Source organism: Cucurbita moschata, unplaced genomic scaffold (genome assembly GCF_002738365.1).
Source record: "Cucurbita moschata cultivar Rifu unplaced genomic scaffold, Cmos_1.0 Cmo_Scf00009, whole genome shotgun sequence".
Taxonomy (NCBI): domain Eukaryota; kingdom Viridiplantae; phylum Streptophyta; class Magnoliopsida; order Cucurbitales; family Cucurbitaceae; genus Cucurbita; species Cucurbita moschata.
The window spans coordinates 777,976-796,097 of NW_019268525.1; the positions used below are offsets into that span (position 1 = coordinate 777,976).

The 18,122-nt window shown below is 33.4% G+C and overlaps 2 protein-coding genes across 2 annotated transcripts; one reads left to right on the forward strand and one right to left on the reverse strand.

Annotated features, from left to right (window-relative positions):
- The first annotated feature begins 5,783 nt into the window (after positions 1-5,783).
- LOC111447579 (probable 2-oxoglutarate-dependent dioxygenase At5g05600) lies at positions 5,784-7,288 on the forward strand. Its single transcript, XM_023086821.1, has 3 exons — positions 5,784-6,382; positions 6,499-6,829; positions 6,972-7,288. The coding sequence occupies exons 1-3, from the start codon at positions 5,886-5,888 to the stop codon at positions 7,218-7,220; spliced, it is 1,077 nt and encodes a 358-aa protein (XP_022942589.1). The 5' UTR covers positions 5,784-5,885; the 3' UTR covers positions 7,221-7,288.
- Positions 7,289-10,318: 3,030 nt separating this feature from the next.
- Positions 10,319-17,632, reverse strand: LOC111447787 (PHD finger protein ALFIN-LIKE 2-like). Its single transcript, XM_023087128.1, has 5 exons — positions 17,397-17,632; positions 17,253-17,285; positions 16,774-16,996; positions 10,962-11,082; positions 10,319-10,860 (listed from the first exon to the last, which is right to left on the reverse strand). Exons 1-5 carry the CDS (start codon positions 17,488-17,490, stop codon positions 10,606-10,608), a joined length of 726 nt encoding a protein of 241 aa, XP_022942896.1. The 5' UTR covers positions 17,491-17,632; the 3' UTR covers positions 10,319-10,605.
- Positions 17,633-18,122: the final 490 nt, after the last annotated feature.

An 18,122-nucleotide genomic window follows, 5' to 3' on the forward strand; every position in this document is an offset into this window, starting at 1 on the left:
GTGTGGTGTTCAGTGATTTGAGTGGCTGACAGAATATATCCGACTCCGCCTTCCACTGATTGGATTTTGTCTTTTTCTTTAAAAATTAGGAGCGTCCTTTTTCTTTTTTTTTTTTTTTTTTTTGGGATTAGAGCACTAACCTTTTGATATAATAAGAATAAATTAAAATTTTAATATTTCACCACTTATGGCTTCTCGACATCTTTGGAGCCATCTGACCTAATAGTCCAAGCCTACTACTGATGGATACCTTCTTCTTTAGACTTTCTTATTCAAGCCTTCCCTCAAGGATTTTTAAAACACGTTTATTAGAGGGAGATTTTCACACCCTTATAAAAAATTGTTTAGTTTTCTTTTCTCAACTGTTGTGGGATCTCATAACATACCCCATTCAGGGCCCAACATTATTGATTAGAGAGGACAGCAAAACATTCCTTACAATAGACTTGGGCTGTTATAATATCATTGATTCTAGACATCCATCAGGTACCAAACACATTTTGGGCTGCAGTTTTTGAATTTTTTAGGGAGACATAATATTGACATGGCTCATATCCTCTTAAGCTTTGCCATGTCGTGTTGCTAAACAATTTAGAAGCTCGTGAATTAACTTGTAATTTAACTTGAGACATGAACTTGTGCCGACGGTTAAAATAAATTTTTTTTTAAATATAATCGAACTCTACCTCAAAGTCGAGGAGTACCGTTTATAGTTTAATCTAAAAAAATATAATTAAAACATAATTTGTCATTATTAAACATAGGTGATATGTTTTAGAATATGGTATATGGGAAATGGGTTCATTCATCTACAAGCATGTAGCCTTCTTAAGCTATTGGGCCTGGATTTATTTGTAGCCTTAAAAATATAATGGGCCTGGGCCTAAAGTAGGAGCCCAGTATCAACTTCTCAGGTTTAGCCTTTCTAGAGCTATTGGGCCTGGGTTTATTTGTAGCCTTAAAAGTATAATGGGCCTGGGCCTAAAGTAGGAGCCCAGTATCAACTTCTCAGGTTTAGCCTTTCTAGAGCTATTGGGCCTGGGTTTATTTGTAGCCTTAAAAGTATAATGGGCCTGGGCCTAAAGTAAGAGCCCAGTATCAACTTCTTAGGTTTAGCCTTGTAATCAAAATTGAAGTTTAAAAAAATTATTTAGAAAGCTAGATTTTTTTTTTTTTTTTTTAAGTGAAATAAGTAGATTCTTTTTGTATGGCTGATTTAAATTTTAAAATTCAAAACGACGTAGTAGAATAGAGTAATATGTAACATGTGTAGAAATTTCATTTTCAAATTCATAATGATAAAATATTCTAAAGAAAAAGTAGGCACCGACATTTAAGTCCCATCTACCACATTAAAAAAAATACATATAATATATGTTATCCTACATTTTATATATATATATATATATATATATATATATTGATATTTGAGTATAGAAAAATAAGGACATTGGTAGAATGTTAATTTTAATAATCCAAGCATTAATCAAGTTGGATGGGTAATTAACAAAGTTGGTTCGGCCCAATTTTGATTTGGACCCAACTAATTCAGACCAACCCATTATCCATCTTAATTTCTACTTTTTTTAGAAAAATATTTATTTATTTAATTTTCTTATTACCCATTACAAAAATATTAGCTCCAGAATTAATTTATTTTAAATTCTTAACGACTGAAGGTAAGTTAGAACGACACGCTCAAATAAGATAAATCTTACCGATTTAAATATAAATCTAGTAATACAAATCTTTTGACTGACGGAGGGTTAATAAGGACAGGACACTACCAAACCATACCCTACAAAACCCTTACCATTTCACCTTATTGTCGTCCCCATAAATACCAACTTGAATCTCACTTTTTTTACGGTGCATTGCTTAAACATGTGCCATTTTCATTTTTTTCCCCCCTTTTGGTGTAGGTACCACTTGTCAGATGTCAATTAATTTTTTAAAGTTTGATTAAATAATGATAACGGTATGTGGTGCCGATTGATCCACATCTCATGATATTAACAGTTGACTTTGACATGAACCCTCATTTGTTTTTGTGTTACGATCTTTTCAAGGATAGAAAATCGAGAAAAAAAAGTAAGTGGGAATCGTCTTGACCTAAAGCTATCAACCTCTAAATGTGAGATCTCACGTTGGGTTGAAGAAGAGAACAAAACATTTTTTATAAAGGTGTGAAAACCTTTTCTAAGTAGACGCGTTTTAAAAACCTTAAGAGAAACCCAAAAGAAAAGAGCTAAGGAGGACAATATCTACTAGCGGTGGGGTTTGGATTGTTACAAATAGTATAAGAGCCAAACACGGGGTAGTGTGCTAGCGAAGACACGCTACAAATGTTAGAGAGGAAACCTCTCCCTAAAAACATTGACAGGAAGCAGGAAAATCCCAAAAGGTAAAACTCAAAGAAAATAATATTGGTTTGTTACATAAAATACGAGTAAAAAGACTATAATACCCTTAAAACAGATAATATAAATTTATATATAAAAAAAAAATTAAACATCTTGCAGTCCAACTTTATACAAACTCATTGTATAATTACTTTTATCTACATGTCTCTACACGGATTTAGATCGAATCATTTATAATAATTAAACAAAAAGAAATTTTATTGATGACAATTATTTGCTCTATGCAAATGACAAGCATATTATAACAATTGTCCTAACACGATAGAACGAGTAATGTTGATAGAGCAACTTTATATTACTCAAATTTAACAAATTTTTAGATATCGACTCTCAATTCAAGATCAAAATAAGGAGCAAATAACTCTTATTAAAAATTGAAATTAAATAAAGGATATAAAATATGTATAAGGCAACTCAATTGGTGGTTACTTGCGAAATTACCCAATTAGAAATAACACCAAAAATACATTTACTCCAAAGTTAACACCTTCCAAAAAATCTTCCTATTTCTTCCAACAAAAACACCACCAATTTACAGTAATACAACCATTCATCTCCTTATTCCCAAATTCAAACATAACTATCATTTTCAAAAATCTCAAATAAAAAATTAGTAAGTTTCTTACGCCGACTCCTCTACCTACATAGCCAGCTCGTACTTAATTATATGTTTACAATAATTTTTTTTATAATTCAAATCTTATAGGAATTTTCTTTTTTGACACCGATAGCAAAGTATATCCTTTCATAAATATAAAGTAAACCCACGTTTTTTAAGAGTCACTTATGTATATAGACATTAATTAGAAGCAAAATTAAGCATTAATTTAGATTTCTTCGATGTATATCCCTTTCTTAATTTTGAGCTTTCTTTTTCATACACGAGAATAATAATTGTGGAATTTATGCCATTTAAATAATAAAAAAAAAACAACTTTTCCTTTCTTGTCTTTTTTTTTTCCTGTCAAAGGTTGTCACTTTTTTATTTCAAGAAAATTAAATATTTAATTAAATAAAAATGATCGTAGGTCTGCCCATCCTCTACAATTTTCACATAGGTGAGGCAAGGACAATCTGGTCCACCTCTCTAAATTGATGGTTTAAATCTTCATCCTTATAAATATTCGGATATTTATTCTCAATTTATTATTTTTTTTCTTTGTTTAAATATTAATTAAATGAAATAATTTTGAGTAACACCCAATATTAATATATATATTAATTATCCAACTTTTTATATTAAATATACTTAAAGCTACCCAGAAATAACAACCAATATTGTTCTTACTCTAATTCAATTAAATCATTTTATTAATTTACTTTTTTTTTTCTTTTGTTATTTTTGGAAAAATTTAAATTTGAAATCAAAAGAAACGGCGCCATGTGTGGACCCTACCATCCAAAAGCAACGAGTTATAAATGTCTTAATTCAGTTTTTTTAGTTCTCGTATTTAAATTCTATTTCTTATTTTATTTTAGTCAATGCAATTATTTCGCATTAATAAATTCATTTTAATTATTTCAAACAATACGCTCCACAATTACAAGAATTTTAAAATAATTAACTCTCCAAACACAACTTGTTTATTTAATTTTTATATTTAAAAAATAATTAATAGCGCTTTTAATTGTAATTATTAAGTCTCTATAATCCCAAAAAAAAAAATAATAATAATAGTTGAAAATGTTAATTTACATTTAATAAATCCCTTTTAATTTTATCTATGTATAGTTTGATGTTTAATACCTAAATTTACACAGCATTAGTCTATCATGTAATTCTTAAATAATATAGCCTACGTGTTGCGTATGCCTAAGCGAATTAAATACAAAATATTAATAAAAAATTAAAATTTTGTAACTCAAACACTAAATAAATATCTATTTTCTTTCAAGAGTTTAAATATCTACATCTTAATTAAATTTTAAAAGACTTTTATAACATACCTACAGTAGCGAATACAGTTTAGTCTAATTATATTTTAGAAGTTGGATTGTTACGTTTATCATTTACTATAATATAATAATAATAATAATAGCAAAGCGTACACTTTTAAATAACATTTTCGTTATTTCGATTATTTTATTAAAAATGTTACAAACATTGCATTAGTATTAAGTTAGTTCAATATCTTATTCTATTTTTTTTTATTATTGTCGACCAAATATAAAATGGAAAAAGTAAATAAAATACAAAATGGAAAAAGTAAAATAAAAATACTTTATTTTATATATAAATCTAGAATAACGGACAGTTCCGTGTTACGTCGAAATTGATACAAATACTTTTTAAAAAAAAAAATATAATCCAAAATTATATCCATATTTATTCATGTTTAAAGAATATGAAATTGTTTTTGCTGCGTGTCGGCCATGTCACTTTCATTTGCCCCATCAACCACTCACTATTGCAAAATCCCCAAACTACCCTCCAAACCGGAATAAATCTTTTTAAAATTAGAGGTAGAGCTTCTAGAGTTAGAATTTCAAAGTTCGTTCATCTGTTCAAATATTTATTCGAAAGGGTATATGAGAGTTAAAAATCACAAAATCTTTCCCATTAAAATTTTTCTCGACGTTTGGATCAACGTTTAACCAAACGAGGGTCTGTTAGAATTATAATATGTTGAAACTTAAAGTTTGTCATTCAAAATTTTGAAATTTCGTCTCGATGTTTAGATCCAATGTCCCATGATATTCACGTTTTCGAATTCGATCCATTAATTCACCATACCTAAAACCTAGACCTAAGTCCTTCTTTCCTTTTTTTACTTTATTAATCTTTGATGACATTTTTTTAGACTTTGAACTTTCAATTTTGAAAATCTAGAAGGTTTGACAGCGTATTTAACTTTCTAATCCATTTTTTTTTAATTTAAAATGCAAAATAAAGAGCACATGTCTCATTTCGGTAGCCCACTTTTCGTACTTATTTTATTTTTTTTATCTCTAACGTTTTATATATTCGCTTTTGTTCCTAAACTTATAAAGCTTCTATATCACACCAAAACTTTGCACAAAAAGCAGCTTTTTATTTACGAGTATCGTCACTAAAGAAAGAAGAAAATGTGACTAACCTAATCACCTATGTGCCTAAATTAACATCATTCAATATAAGTATATCCAAATCCACAGTGTTAATTTATATGCATCTCAAACTCCAAATATTATCAAACTCAAAAATATATTTTAATAACAAAAATTTAACAAACCCAGGTATAATTAGAATAAAAAGTTTAAAAAATAGAATCTAATAAGAAAAATGATATTTATTTTTATTTTTAAGCGTAGTTGTATTTGTGCGTGTGTGTATATATATATATATATATATATATATGTAAGTGATTCATCGTACTTGGTTGTGTTTTTTAAAAAAAGAGAAGGTATAGGGGTTTGGATTTAAAAATTTTGATTTTTATAAATAGAGACAACCTTGGAATCTGGAAAGCCTCCTTGGGCGTGATGACTACTCTCGACCATGACTGGCCCGAACCCATTGTCCGTGTCCAATCCCTGTCCGAAAGCGGCTGCCCCCTCCTTCCCAGCCGCTACATCAAGCCACCCACGGACCGTCCATCCGCCTCCGCCGTTACCACCGCCCTCAACATCCCTATCATCGACGTCCACGCTTTCAATCTCGACCAGCCAGAGCTTCGAGCCACCGTTCTTGCCCAAGTCTCCGATGCCTGCCGCAACTGGGGGTTCTTCCAAATTGTCAACCACGGCATCCGGCCGGAGCTTCTCGACGGCGTCCGCCGTGCCTGGTATGATTTCTTCCACTTGCCGGTGGAGAGTAAACAAGGCTATGCCAACAATCCTAGGACTTATGAAGGGTATGGCAGCCGGCTTGGCGTTCAAAAAGGAGCTATTCTTGATTGGAGTGACTACTTTTTTCTTCACTATCTTCCTCCTCGCCTCAAAGACCACAATAAGTGGCCCGCTCAGCCTCCGAGCCTCGGGTAACCATCCAACTCAACCCAACCCAACCCGTATAATCCATTTTTCGAGAGTTAATAATAGGAACAAAAACAAAATTAGAGGAATTTAAAGGGATTTTTGTGTTTGAATAATGCAGGGATTTGATTGAGGAGTATGGGGAAGAGGTGGTGAAGTTAGGGGCAAGATTGTTGAAGCTTTTATCACTCAACTTGGGGCTTCATCAAGCCTATCTTCAAAATGCATTTGGAGGAGAAGATGTTGGAGCATGTTTGAGAGTCAATTATTACCCAAAATGCCCCCAGCCTGAGCTCACGTTGGGGCTATCCTCGCACTCCGACCCCGGCGGGTTAACGCTACTCTTGCCCGACGATCGAATCGTTGGACTTCAAGTTCGAAAGGACGATAATTGGATCACCGTCAGGCCAGCCCGCCATGCTATTATAGTCAACGTGGGCGATCAAGTTCAGGTTTGTTTTGTCAATCATTAACTCAATTACATAAACGTGCCTCAAAAGGAAAAGTTTCTCAAAATCCTCTATGTCTATCTCCACATGGAGGGGTCTTGTTTTGCTGGACCATTTCTTCAAAATGTGTGTTTTTTTGGTTCAGGTTCTAAGTAACGCAATATACAAAAGCGTGGAGCACAGAGTGATTGTGAACTCGGACAAAGAACGAGTTTCGTTGGCCTTCTTTTACAACCCGAAAAGCAACATTCCGATAGGACCAATAAAAGAGCTAGTCACACCAGATAAACCTGCGCTTTATTCCCCAATGACATTCGATGAATATAGGGTTTACATTAGGATGAGAGGTCCTCAGGGCAAATCTCAAGTAGAATCATTAAAGTCCCCAAAATAATTATAATTATGAGTGGTTTGTACAAATTATAAATTAAAATTTTAATCAATAAAAATAATTATAAATCATATACGTTTTTGTCTCGAATCTTTGTCATGTCGTGAAACAACCTATATATATATTATATAAACATGTTTGTATAAATGAAATAAAACAATCATCATGTTCAGGACCAAGATGTCTTGCCATGCATACTCGAGCCTTACTCAAGCTCAACTAACTCACTCGACTCTATAGAGTAACTCAAAACTCATATTTAGTCTGCTCGAAACTTTCTAACACTGACTCCTTCAAGTAACGTCGAGACCATCTTTACCTAGACGCTGAGTGTCCAACCCTTGACCATTTTTATAGAAGGCATTGAACTACTACAACGCTCCTCGACCATTTTTATCCAAAAGCAAATAGGAAATAACGAATTTTAGTAGATTATGAAATTACTACGGACCAATCATTTCGCCACAAAAGTCAAGAACGGAAATTGCTCAAATTTTAAAAGAATTATTATTATAATTAATTATTATCAATTCCATCAAATATATATATATATATATATATATATATATAAAAGAAAATATTTTAGCACGTGCTTGATTGCCTTTTGAATTTTTTTTAAAAAAAATTATATATTTTATACTAAAAAGATAATTGGGTAATAATTATGTCCCTCGGTGGAAAATGAGACAAATATAAAATAATAATTTTCAGATTACATCATGATTCATGGAATAGTTTATTTGCTTTGAAATTTCGTACCATTTTTATATAAATATATTATCTTAAACGGCCATTGGGTGGCTTTCATATTTGGAAATATATATTTTTTTATTTTTAAAAAATATTAATTCCTAATAATAATTTTTAAATTTTAGATCTGCCAAAATCATCCCATGTCGAATTTGAATTTCAAATTAATATTTGTTACGATTGTCCTATATTTTATCTATAAAAAAGAATTTCATAGATTAATCAAACGTACAATCAACGAAATAGAACATTTTGATTGAAAGGATATAAAGATCGATAGCAATACACTTTATAGGGTGGAAATTAAGAAAAGAGTGACAAAAGAATAAGTATTAAAGGTCCTTTCCGTCCAATCAGGCATAGAAAGGTGTCCCTTTGAGAATCAGTATCAAAACAAATGACGATGATTATTGACGATGATTATTGTACCCATTAGTGACTTAGATATTAAATAAACTTTATTAACATAATATGATTAAATGCTCGAAATATGTCTAAGTCTCTCCGTCACAATATGTCTCTATCCCGATGTTCCTCTCACAACACCGACAAACCGTCTACCTATCTCTAATCGTCTCTGTGGAAGGAGAGTCGAAGATAGGTAATGGTGGGGTATGTTTGCTGATAAGAGTTGGGGAATACAATTCCATCAATGAGGCCGGAAAGAGGGAACACAGTGCTTAAAACCCACGTGCACAGCAGACATTAAAAAAAAAACATAAATAAATAAATAAAACAGCACGTGTGGTATATTATGGAAAATTCAATATTATGTCTTAGAGGCTATTAATTTTAAAAAATAAATAAAAATAAAAATTGGATGAGACGCTTTTTAAAATTTAAAAGTTCCTATAATTTAACTTAATATTTTAAAATTTGAGAGAAAAATTTAATTAGTCGAGATGGTATGAATATAATCTCTAACTCATAAAAAGTTTTATAAACGCGTATTTTAGTGTATTTAGTTATTTGTCCTATCATGTTAGCTTTTCGCCATATTGAAAATGCAAGTCCTACGAGCGAATCTATCGAACCTCACGATCCATCAACCCATCATATTCCTTTAGTTTATTAAAGATAAGATTTATTTGATTTGTCTATTTTTTTCTAAAGATAATTTTTTTTTGAATTATTTTTCCTTCCACTATAATTTATTCCTTTGAAAGTTCTCCTCATTGTAAAGTTGTCCATCTTATTTAGTTAAACGCCCACGTGAAAATTCTCTCATTATAAGGTTCCGTGTTTTATTTGGTTAGATAGGTACGTTTGAACTCATATCATGACTCAACTTAAAAGTCGTTTAAACTTATGAGTTCTAGTCAATTAATCTTATATCAATATTTTAATGACGAAATAACTAAATATTGGCTCTTTATAGTTAATTCAGTAATTGCTTATCATAACTTCACAATGTTCAAAATCGAGCTTAACTGAAGTTTTGATTAAAAGACGAAGATATATATCTTCTTTCTTCTAAGTTCGCTTTTTTCGTCTCTCGATCATGAAGACCCACTTGAAATTAAGAGAAAAGAAAGGACCATATTGCAATATTTGAAAAGATCTCAGATAACAAATTTTAATATCTCAACCTAAATAACAAATTTCTTTTTCTAAATCATCTCACAATTGAATTCGATCTACATAGCAATTAAATTTTCGGTGGCCTAGAAAAATTCAACATTGATATAATCGATTATCCAAATTGGGTTGTAGGGTAGCTTTTAGGTTTGTGTCTAACACGTTCATAAACTTTAAAAAAATCTTATCTTCAATAAACCAAACTCTAGGTTTAATATGTTAGATATATTAAACCCTAAACCATAAACGGTTCTTGATATATTAAAAAAAATTGTCTAAAAATATTCTATGAATATTTTAAAAATATCAAATAAATCAAAAATATATTAAAACACAAAATTGAAAATTAAAAGACCTAATAGATACGGATAACAAAATTGAATACGGCGGTGAAGCATATACAAAAACAATATCTTTTCTGACTTGTGGACAATAGAAAAGAAAATGAAACCTACCAGTCATTGGGATATGATATTTTTTTAGAAACCCAAAAACTATTGGGGGCCAATTTGAGCCATTAAATCATACCAGAAGATAAGTATCAAATAAGTTCAGTCCAAGCCTAAAAGGAGTGGCTTAGACTGCTATAAATTAGCCTAATGAAATGGTTGAAATGAAAAAGAAAGAAAACTTGAAGGCCATAAATCTAGCAGAAACCTAAGGTCATGGCAAAGAACGCAAAGATAGAGATTATGTAATGGAAGGTAGCAATCAACCCATGCTCACTTGTATGTTATGTTAAATAATAATGATGCCCCAAAACCACCCACAAGTAAAGCCTAACATGAACGATATTTTCATATCATTATAAGGAAGGCAAGATCAATCTTTAAACTCTGAACTATACGGCTCGAACATGTATGAATAAACCGAAACGAAAACTAGCTTTAACTCATGCTTAATTATCCGTTAGCATGCTAACTTTATAAACCCTATAATAAACCCTCACAAGTAAACCCCCTAACATGTACCTTCACTTCTTTCGGTCTTTACCACGAGTTTTCGCAGAACATAAAGGTTAACTCCCACAAAATGCTTTACATTGTGGTATCTCCGCGCGCTATGGTCTTCCTTTCTTTGTGCTGCAAGAGGGGCATTTATACTGCTTGATATTGTCTGCCTTGGCTGGTGTTATCCGCACACATTTTCCATGGAACCACCTTTCGCAGATGTCGCATCCAATCCAAAACTCATCTGCGTTGTAGTTCCCCCCACAGCTTCCACACAGAGTATCACCATGCTCATCCTCGTCCTCTCCATAACTCTCATCGATTATCTTTGGATTGCTGATTCTAATTGACCCATCTAGTGACCTCTGCAATTATAAAATTGGTTGTTGTCCTAGAGTTCTCAGACAAGGGAAAAAGGCATACAATAAAATAAAAATTGCAGCTTCGGAAAACTAGACCATTTCACCTTTGAGCTGTTTCTGGATTTACTTCCACTATCCATACTGGGTTTGTCTTTAACAGCTTTCCTTCCAGACGCAACTTCAAATAGAGTGGGTAGATCATTAATCATACTAAATAGTCGCTTCCTGTGGAAAGACGAAAGCACATGTTGCTTACTGTTAGATCAACCCAATTGTTGTTCTGTTTTAATCACATGGATGATAAAAGAAAGTAACAATGAAGTTCGTCCATGATCTCTAGTGCAAAAACGTCACATAGACTTGGGATGATGTTAAATTGCCTGAAAATATGCAAGAAGAGACTCTACACCAATTTAAAGAAAAATCTCTTGTTAATTCAATGAAACAAATTTTTACCCACAAAAATAAAAAGCACCAAAGAATGGAACTATTTTGTTAAACTTAAAGAAGCTGGTAAAATGACAGCAGTGAGAGAGAGCACATTCAATCAGAGCATAATTTCAAATGCCTCGGTTGACCTCCTACTATAATACATAAGTTTAGATCAGGGCAAACAAAAGATGTCGTGGACACTCGAGAAATATCTATGCTCTTAAATGAGCTTGAGCTAAAAGAAAAATGAAGCTTCTCTCATACACACAAAGCGAGAGTTGAAACTGAGAATTCTTGCATGATATACCAAATTCAAATACATAGAAGAAAGGAAAACCACAAACTATCAAACCTTCAAGAGATCTACTTCTCTCCCAAAACACTCAACTACTTCCTTACCTTCCTCACTTCTCTTTTACTCCTATCCAACTCCCGACACTACAGAATGGTTGAGCCATGCCTCATAGAACTCCTACTGACAGCACTTACTCAACAGCCCACGTACACGAACATAATAAAGCACAAATGCAGCTCTAGGCATATTACAACATTCTTTCCTTAGAAAGGACTTGGATACAAAATTCATCTGGTTTCATAAGGAAAATATTTTTGAAACACAAATGATTCCATACTAAAACATATTTATCGTCCTCTTGTCTTGGATTGTTTAGTAATTCATTTAACTAGAGAAATGCCTCCACCTTTCTCTAGTTCATTATTCAATGAAACATTTTATGTAAGGCAAGTTTTCCTATGGACTCTTATTCAGGGAAAGCTAAAATATTTGTGATAAGCTCCAAAACAGGTTTGTGAATTTCTTGATTTCTTCCTACTAGTGTGTTTCAGGTAAAAATCTAATCTGGAAAATCCCCACCATTTGTTCTTTCATTGTGGGTTCGCCAACAAAAGTAGGGGCAAGCTTCTAGATCGTTTTAGTTAATGTTTTACCTTTGACTACAAGATGTGGTACTCCCTCGAGGGCAGTTCTCCTTTCAAGGGGAAAGCCTCAGTTCTGTGAAATCAATTCGGAATCAGCATGGAGGGTTTGGTTCAAGAGGAACCAAAAAAAATTCCAAGGGTTTGGAGACGAACTTCATAGGCTTTTGGGACTTAAGAGACTGTCTTTGCTTCTACTAGGTGCACTCTCCAATGACTTTTGTAATTAAAACCTTGTGAGTATCATTGCCAACTAGGGCTCTTTTTTGCACCAGTGTCATGTAGGTATTAGTTTATTCCCTTTATTTGTAATGATCTCTTTGATCTATATTTTATCATTTCCTATATAAAAATAATTATATAAAAAAAAACTATTACAATAATCACAATCAGTATGGAAGTCTTGCAATAACCCTTGAATATTTCATTTATTCATGAAATTTATTTTCCAACAGGCAAACGAAGAAGTTCTGAAGTATTCGGCCTTAGTTCATGAACTGGAGGCCCCGTTTTTCACATTGATTTCATCCTTCCGTTCTTACTGTTATCTATTTTAATCCCAACTCAATTGGGCATTAGATCTTTCTTTTCCTCTTACCTACTTCAAAACCCATCACAGATTCACAATGACTTTCCTCTGCCCCCTGCTAAATGTATTATAACTCTATGAAGCCTATGAATTTGGTGCAGGAAAACATCACAACTTATATCCATTCCTCGCTTCCAACTGCCTTACCTCAATACCAAGTCGTTAGGACCAGCTAATCAGCTAATATGCACATCCAAATGCAATGTTGGTCACCGGAATCCTAGCTTCAAAGAGAGTGGATCTAAAATAACAATGATCACCACATTAACTTCCTTTCTCTTTTCTTTTTCAAACAACCACGGGTGATTTTGGCCAAGTGAGCTTTCGTAGTTCAACCATAACATTCTAGCAAATGGAGCAGGGGAAATATTGTATTGATACCCTTTCTTAAGCAACCAATAGAACTCATGAAAACCAGAAGATGAAATAGAAATTAAGTAAAATTGCTCCTGAAATAAGAAAGACTATGACAGGTTACCAAGCACCTTGAGAGGTTTGGCCTGTCCTCAAAACTAAATCCTAAATTGCATACCCTACACCTCCTCCACCTACTGTCTACATCTGGAAAAACTAGTCCACCACCTAATCTCACTACAAATGTACAAGTCAACTGGACGGCTTCAAAGTTTGTTTGCAGCCCTTGAATAGGTATTTTGAAGACCAGCCAATCTTTTAAAACGAATAATTGTCTTATGCATGGCGATGGAAGAAAGATTAAATTTTGGGAGGATTATATTGGGTTACATCACTGCCTCTTGGAACTTTCTTCCCTTCTATTTATGTTGTTGCTAATTCCAAGTTCATCTCTATTCCTACATGTTGGTATGATGATAGTAAGACTTCAAATGTTCATTTGAGAAGTGGCCTGGCTAGGCAGACAAATGGAGGAATGCAAGCCAAGTGGGGTGTGTTCCAAGACATCCTCCCAAGCCAAGCCAAGGATAAAAAAATTTGGACCCCTAACAATACTGAGAAGCCTCTTTTTGAAGTTAGCCAGTGACAAACTCTCTCGAGAAATCCACTTTCAAGACAAGAATCTTAGCAAGCTCATTTGAAAAGGCACTAGCCCCAAGAAAGCCAAATTCTTGATTTGTTCCCCAACTCAGAGTGGCCACAACACTTCGTATAAGGTTCAAAGGAGTAATCCTCATATAATTATTTCCCCCTCCAGTCTGCCAAATGTGCAGCAACAGAGATGAGTCACAAAACCTTTCTTTCTTTCTTTCTTTTTTTTTTTTGCTTCACAGTTCTTTCGCCAGAAATGGTTAGGAATTTGATCTGCAGTCCTTTTTACTAAATTTGGTGCCCTGCCAAAAGGATAGATGACAGCATCGCTGTCTTTGTAAGAGGTTAACTGTCAATGCTAAGGTGCGTTGGTCTAATGTATTAAGTGTATTCTTTGGCTTCTATGGAAGGAAAAAAAATTACAAATTTTGCTCCTGTAAGTTGATTGTTTTATTAAATTCCTTCTACGGAAAAAAAGGAATTTCAAAAATTTCTCCTATATGTTCGACTATTTTATTAACTTCAAAGACCTTGGCTTCTACTGAGGAAAAGGAATTCCAAAATTTTCACCTATAAATTCAATTCTTTAGTTAACTTCAAGGCTGTGTCCAGTATAATATATATATGTATATAAGTTATGTTTGATGTTAGTATAAAGCACAACTTAAAATAGAGTAATTTATTTCAAAATTTACATAATCAAAACCTCAAATACTACAAACAATTTACACATCAAAACAGCTTTCCAATGCACCGGATATTCCTGCTTACTTTCACCACTTCCTTTCCGTAAGATACTTCCGATAGGCATACTAAATTGAAATTGTTAACATTTTTCCTTCATCATAAGAAACATAACTGACTAGTCAACATGGTTAAAGTATATAAATAAGATAGCACAGTGAAGGGTCTAGCTATTGAGGAGGGAAACTCAAAATCTACAGAAATCCAAATTTGCTTGGCAAGAAGGATATCACTGTACTCGAAGGGGTTAGGGATCTTGAGAAGGACTGGGAGATAGCCAAGAAGGTTGTTATGGAGCAAGAGGCCTAACATTTAGTACCCATCTTCAACAAGTCTACGTAGTTCCAAGAAAGGAGTCCCAGAAAAGAAGAAACTCCAATTAAAGGAGGGAAGATTCTTAACATTAGATTCCACATAGAAAAGTTTCTTTTCTTTTTTTTTTTTTTTAAGGAAAAAAAGAATTTAGTGAGGGTTCATAAATAGAACTGAAGGTGAGAGTAGGTCAAAAGTGATCAAACTTCACTTCTATCACTCACTATCCTGACTAAAGGAGATAGTTGTCAACACCTTCAGGAGATGATTTCTACGTAAGTGGAACGTCAAAAGAGATACCCAACTGAGGAAGAAGCACAAGTGAAAATTCCTCAATCTGACGGAAGACTTTGGGCTGGTTGAATTTTCAGAGTAATGGGGAGTTCACATGGTCAAGCATGTGTAAGAATCTTCTCCTGGATAGATTACTAGAATCAGAGGCGTGGATATGTTTTTTTTTTGTTTTTTTTTTTTCAAAAATTTCAAAAACAGAGTGAAAGGATATACAACTGAGCAACAAAAACGTCATCAACAACAACAACCCAAGCCAAGAGAAATCAAAAACTATATGAAAGAATCCCAACTGTTAAGAGATAAAGATGCATAATAAAACTCTTTTGTAAAATACTCCAAAAGAGAGGCATTCACCCAGGTTATAGACCAACCTTCCCCAAGACATCTCCAAATACTGCAAATTGGGTACAGTGGGTGAACAACAAAGCATCTCCAAGTTGAAGCCATTAATCAAACCAAGGAACCATGTAAAATGAGTCTACCTAAGGCACCAATTAGTCAATAGGGAGGGGGAGAGTGGGCTTCTTTAGGCCCTTGGTAGAATTTTGTCTATGGGTTTGTTGTTGATGACAAAAGTTTGATACTACTGATACATTCCCCAATCATTTTCTCCAACAATGTCCAAAGCTCTTAGCAAAAGGAATAGCACCTAGGACATCTCAATCTATCATGTTCCACGTCAACTTTTTAAAGATAAGGCTTGATTGCAACAACCCTTTCACTTCTTTCCAGCCCATTCAATAATAAACTCATTGGAAATGAGAGAGTCATCCAGCCAAAAAATAGTTAGCTACAAGTGAATTCATGAGCCCTAAAATAACTAGCCACAGTGTGACTTCACGAGCCCAAAAACAAATAGCCACAAGCCTAGTAAAACTCTTAGTAAGGAAGCTACAAGTGTGAATTTTTATATTACGAGACCAAAATTCATCTCATCCACAAAAAATGATTCTTACCAATCATAAGAAAATGAAAATGAAAATGAAAATGAAAATGAAAATGAAAATAGAGAGGCATTTATCTCAAAGAGCATTTTAAAGATTTCAATCATGCAGTCAACATGGACACCGAGACCCTATCAGATACATATTTAAATGGCAGTTGTTTCTTTACTTGCAAAAGAAAGATTCTGCTATGAATTTTGGAGGCGGAGATGCATATACACACAGAGAGAAAGAGCCAGAACAGGTTGAGGAAGTCAGGCAAATTGGAAGGAAAGATCGCAGGTTTGTAACAGTTAACTCAGGTAATTCTATTTCTAACTTGGCGTCTTAAAACGCATAATGCAACCCTGTGTAGAAGAATTTTCTTCACAATGACGAGAAGAATATGATCTTTCCAACTTCCCAACTGACTGTATACCATAACAGGATGAGAGACCAAGCCCAAGTAAAATGGACCTTAGTCATCAAACAAATTAGGATATCATATACACACCTAAAAAGCTGCATATAATTGGAATGCAAGAGTGCTATACGCATTGTACCAGTGCAAGAGGATGGGAAACAAAGATCATTGAGGAAGCAGTTGGCAAACCGTCCTCATGCTTCATCATGAAATTAAGATTCACCAGATTCTCATGCTCCTAAAGGTATATAACTTACCGCTCATTGCAGTTGAGTCGAGCACCGAGGTAAAACGCCACAGAAAGCAACCAACAATCACTGTGCACAGCCACCAACGAAAGCCAATCTCTGCGCTTCATCCCATCTCTAGCAAAATTGATCCCCAACGCAGGCTCAGGAAGCTCGGATGGCACCTCCTCGGCAGGCAAAGTCACCTCCCAAGACTCATTCGGGTGTCCGTACAAACACAAATTCTCCTTCTCTGGAAAAAGAACATCAGGAACTCAACATCAAAACCAACCCCAAAATTAGGTCAAAAGCCAAACAAAACCGCAAGTTTCTCCCGCCAATTCGACGCTCGCGAAGAACATGGCAGAACAAAATAAAATAAAACACAAACATATTTCCACAAAACAAACTAAAACCCTAAGCGCAAAACTTCATACCAACGCAATCATCCCACCTTTCTCAAACCAATCAAACATAAAACTAAGAAACTCGAAAGAACAAACACTCACCAGGATCGCAAAGCGAGTAGAAGTCATCGACATCTGCAAGACAAGAACCAAACGGCAGATCAAAATCAAAACCCAATTCCTCGAACACATTCCCAAAAAAAAGCCATAAAAACATCACGGTGAGAAGTACGAGAGAGAAATCACCATAAGTAAGGGCTCGCACGAGGCCAGTGCGTCGAGCGCTGTAATCCTTGAAGATGTCTTCGACGGTGCGAGGGCTGAAAGAGATTGAAGCCATAGATTGATTTGAGAGAATTGGAGAGAAATTTGCAGAAGTGGAAGAGATCGGAGTGATCACTGCCCAGTAAACTTGGAACCTCAAAAAAAAAAAAAGAAAAAAATGTTTGTCAGAATGCTATGGCTTATGATTTTGGCTCTAGTTCTTCCGCGCTATTAGTATTTATAAAAAAAAAATTATGATGTACTTTCAACTTAATTCTAATCATTAATTAACACAAAATGCTTAGTTGATTCGAATTCCTTGTGTCCATTCAATTGTCGCTTAAAACACTCTTATCTATATTTTTGCATATATCAAAATTAAATTATACAATCCACTTAAAACTTGTAAATTGGTGCAACCTCAATTAATTAAATAATTAAGTGATCTAATAAATAAAAAAAATTAAAAATTTAGACGCAATTTAATAATTATTTAGTTTTTTTCTTTTCAAATTTTTAATTTTGACTTTACACAAATAATTAAATCAGTGTTTGAAAATTAAAGACAGTTCTTTAAATTTTGTCTTAATTTTAGAATTTAATTAAAAGTTAGAATATTTTATTAAGAACTATGAAATTGTCAAAAACAAGCAAATTTTTATAAAAAAATAATTAACTATATATATACTTTTTTTTTTTTTTTTTTTT

Excerpts from the sequence above, each read along its gene's own strand:
- LOC111447579 (XM_023086821.1), top strand. The coding sequence starts at position 5,886 with ATGACTACTCTCGACCATGACTGGCCCGAACCCATTGTCCGTGTCCAA. Across the intron at positions 6,383-6,498 it reads GCTCAGCCTCCGAGCCTCGG|GGATTTGATTGAGGAGTATG; the intron begins GTAACCATCCAA and ends TGAATAATGCAG. Across the intron at positions 6,830-6,971 it reads ACGTGGGCGATCAAGTTCAG|GTTCTAAGTAACGCAATATA; the intron begins GTTTGTTTTGTC and ends TTTTTGGTTCAG.
- LOC111447787 (XM_023087128.1), bottom strand. The coding sequence starts at position 17,490 with ATGGCTTCAATCTCTTTCAGCCCTCGCACCGTCGAAGACATCTTCAAG. Across the intron at positions 16,997-17,252 it reads CTACTCGCTTTGCGATCCTG|AGAAGGAGAATTTGTGTTTG; the intron begins GTGAGTGTTTGT and ends TTCTTTTTCCAG. Across the intron at positions 10,861-10,961 it reads AATCCAGAAACAGCTCAAAG|AGGTCACTAGATGGGTCAAT; the intron begins GTGAAATGGTCT and ends TTATAATTGCAG.